At 42.8% G+C, this 3,222-nt stretch overlaps 1 protein-coding gene across 1 annotated transcript; it reads right to left on the bottom strand.

Annotated features, from left to right (window-relative positions):
• nek12 (NIMA-related kinase 12) lies at positions 1-3,222 on the bottom strand. Its single transcript, XM_072396467.1, has 2 exons — positions 1,971-3,222; positions 1-1,343 (listed from the first exon to the last, which is right to left on the bottom strand). The coding sequence occupies exons 1-2, from the start codon at positions 3,040-3,042 to the stop codon at positions 1,162-1,164; spliced, it is 1,254 nt and encodes a 417-aa protein (XP_072252568.1). The 5' UTR covers positions 3,043-3,222; the 3' UTR covers positions 1-1,161.

Below are 3,222 nucleotides of genomic sequence, written 5' to 3'. Positions count from 1 at the left end.
TCACTTCCTTCACATGTCATCAGATTGGTATTTGTTGGACAAGGTAAGGCTTCTACTGTAGGAGAGATTGTAAGAATGCAGGTTTTCCCAGCAGAACATTGTATCGTCACAAAATGAACAGTGAGAATCGATACCTGTGAGTGGTTTTAATATTACGGCTGATCAGTGAGACAAAAGCTTCACAAAAAGGCTGTTACTTTTTTATTAGCACTAATATAACGTATCTAATGGTAAAACACGTTTGAAGGCAGGGCAGAACTTGGAACAAACAATGCTTAATCAAATTCCACACATAACAACAAGCCCCCAAAGTAACAGAATGTTCAGGTGCTAAGCTGGTTGGCCTGAATCCCAGATCTGTCGCCTTCTCACAAATATTTTGTGCATAATGGTAATAGGAGACAAAAAGATCACCAAAGAGACGGAGACTATCAAGGAGACCCATGTAAAATATGTTTTTCCTTAAGTTTAAACATTTGATGTGTTGTCTCCTTTCATAATATTCTTAATTAATTCACCCTTACTCACCCCGTGATGCAACACACCCCTTGCATACCACTACATCTCAAGCCTTATACGACTTTCAAGGCACACAAATCACATATTACATCATATTGATAAATATCAGGGAAAAGTATAAATACAATCAAACCCAAAGGTTTGACTTTTCAAATGGTTGTGACGTCATGTTTGTAGTTTCTTCAGAGGCTGAAAATACTGGCGGACACGCTCACACTCACACTCACTCCTAGGGTCAATATAGAGTCACCAATGAACTGAACTTGCATGTGTTTGGGCGGTGGTGGTCGGAGTACCTGGAGAGAACCCACGCATGCATGGGGAGAACATGCAAACACCACACAGAAAGGCCCCATTTGAACCAGGAACCCTCTTGATGCAAGATGACGGCGCTGACCACCACACCACCGGGCAGCCAGAAGTACAACAGCGTATTTAAGTAAGGTATCCTGGTGTGTTATAAATGCGCTGTAAGACAGCCTCTAAATCGATTTCTTTCTTTAAACTCACTGTGGCACCAAATGTTTTTGAATATAAAAATATTTCACAAACAAAGTACTTGAAAGATTTTCCAAACACGGCTACAGCTTTACTGAACACTGGGGACCCCCTACAAAGCGGTTTTAATGGATGCAAAGATTCTTAGCCCTTCTCCTTCAGTGCTTTCAGTGTGACAGTCAGTCCTCCGGCGTCACGGAGCTGAAATTCCTCCACCTGTGTGTCGTCATGTGGCTGCAGAGGAGCACAGTCTGAGTCAGCATCAATATCATCTTTTTCATCATCTTCCTCAAAGTCATCTGGATAGTCAACTTGCTCCAAAGTATCTGAAAAGATTGTAAAAGAGAAACTATGTGGTGAGCAAAAGGCCAAACATGCTTCCCTCAAAAATTAAAAGAAGAGGTTAATGTAATTTCAAAAGCTGAATATATGTTTTTGCATTAATCGATATTGATTACATTTTCAAATGATCAAATTGGCAAAATAAGGTTATTCTTATGAAATGGTAAGGAATTTGAGCCCTGGAAGGCCAGAAATAAAACATCAGGGAACAATATTATTTCATAGTTTGAAATATAAGGTTTACACCTCTCCATTAAAGCTTAGATTAGTAGATTTGTGTAGTAAAACAGGTGTGGGAAGCCATTAGTCTGTACTTTGTAACACTTAAGTTCTGACTTATTTTATCAGATTAAGAGTTCATTTTGAAAAGATGTTGTATGTTTCTGATCAAAACGTTAAAAACGGGGTTTCAATCTATTCTGCGGGAAGAACTTATTCAAAACGTCAGGTTAAATTCTCCAATATTTCACAAAGAAAGCAAAGACTGAGAAAACATTTCTAACGCCATTCATAATCTTACTACCTCTACTTATATTTTGACCCTTTAGATGGTCACTTCTTTCCACCACTGATAATGAGGTGTTTAGCTTTCCTTTCCCACCTCAACATACCAACAGATTCATCAGAGCTCCCTGCTGAGTGTTCACTGAGTTCCTCTGGAGAAGACAAACTTCCATCTTCATCGAAGTCCTCTGGATAGCTCTGTCCACTAGCACTGAAAACATCTTCCTCCTCTGCATCAGTGGGACTGGGCACCAATATCTGTTCTTTCTTTTCCTGTGGGGGATATTGACCAAGAACATCTGGCCCCAGTGTTTGGTTCATGTCTGTGTTTCCCCCCTCAGTCATAGGAGCAATATCTGCATATTTCTCTTTGATAGGCTGAAGGTGACTTTGCACTTCAGCAGTACTCAGTATGCACGTGGCACTGGGCCTGTCTTCTGGGTGGAGGCTGAGCATCCTCTGGATCAAAGAGGAAATGCTGTCTGAGAAGGTGTCGGGCACAGGGTTGTATTCTCCTTTGATGATCTTTTGGGACAGACTCAAGAGGTTTGTAGAAGAAAATGGGGGTCTAAGTGCACAGATCTCATACAGGAGACAACCCAGAGCCCAGATATCAGACTTATAGCTGTATGGAACGTTCCAGCAAAGCTCTGGACTGAGGTAGCTGGGTGTACCGACACACGTTGATGCCAGATCCATTGTGTGATTCATTATTTTGGATATGCCAAAGTCCCCTAGCTTTACCTGACCTTTCTTTGTCAGCAGTACATTGGAGGTTTTGATGTCCCTGTGTAGTATTCTGGCCGTGTGGATATAATCTACAGCCAGGGTGACCTGTGCAAACCACTCCATCACAGTCTCCTCCGTGAAAAACTGCTTTGCATTCCTCTCTTTCACTTGATCATCTAACGTTCCACCGTCACAGTAGTTCATGACAATGTAAATGAATCCGTCATTCGAGTTCACGAAGGCCTCGATGCATTTCACAACGTGGGGGTGCTCCAGTCTCGTGATGATTTCAGCCTCTTGGAGAATGTCTCTCTGTGTTTTTGCGGCCCGTGTCTTTTCCACCTTTATCCTCTTCACCGCGTGCATGCTCCTCCGCTCCACGTGCCTCATAAGAAACACGTCCGCTACTCCTCCTCTGCCCAGACACAAAACCTTCTCGTACTTCTCCATGCTTGGTGTCGAGCTTTTGAATAAGTCGAACCGGTGTCGTCGTGAGAGGAGCCTCGGCGCCTGACAGCTGTCAGTTTCTCGCGGGCAGTTTGTGTTCCTGTTGTTGCCATAGCGACGGCTTGAAACGAGAGGATAGTTCGCGACGACAAGATGGTGTTATTGTCCTTAGCAGTAAGCAAG

Source organism: Leuresthes tenuis, unplaced genomic scaffold (assembly GCF_036924035.1).
Source record: "Leuresthes tenuis unplaced genomic scaffold, fLeuTen1.0.hap1 SCAF_11, whole genome shotgun sequence".
Lineage (NCBI taxonomy): Eukaryota > Metazoa > Chordata > Actinopteri > Atheriniformes > Atherinopsidae > Leuresthes > Leuresthes tenuis.
Note: the sequence above shows the minus strand (reverse complement) of the source record. Positions and strands in the feature narration are given on the sequence as shown.

Bases quoted from the DNA above. Each gene is read 5' to 3' on its own strand.
- nek12 (XM_072396467.1), bottom strand. From the start codon at position 3,042: ATGGAGAAGTACGAGAAGGTTTTGTGTCTGGGCAGAGGAGGAGTAGCG. The intron at 1,344-1,970 runs GTATGTTGAGGT...CAATCTTTTCAG, and splicing joins GAGCTCTGATGAATCTGTTG to ATACTTTGGAGCAAGTTGAC.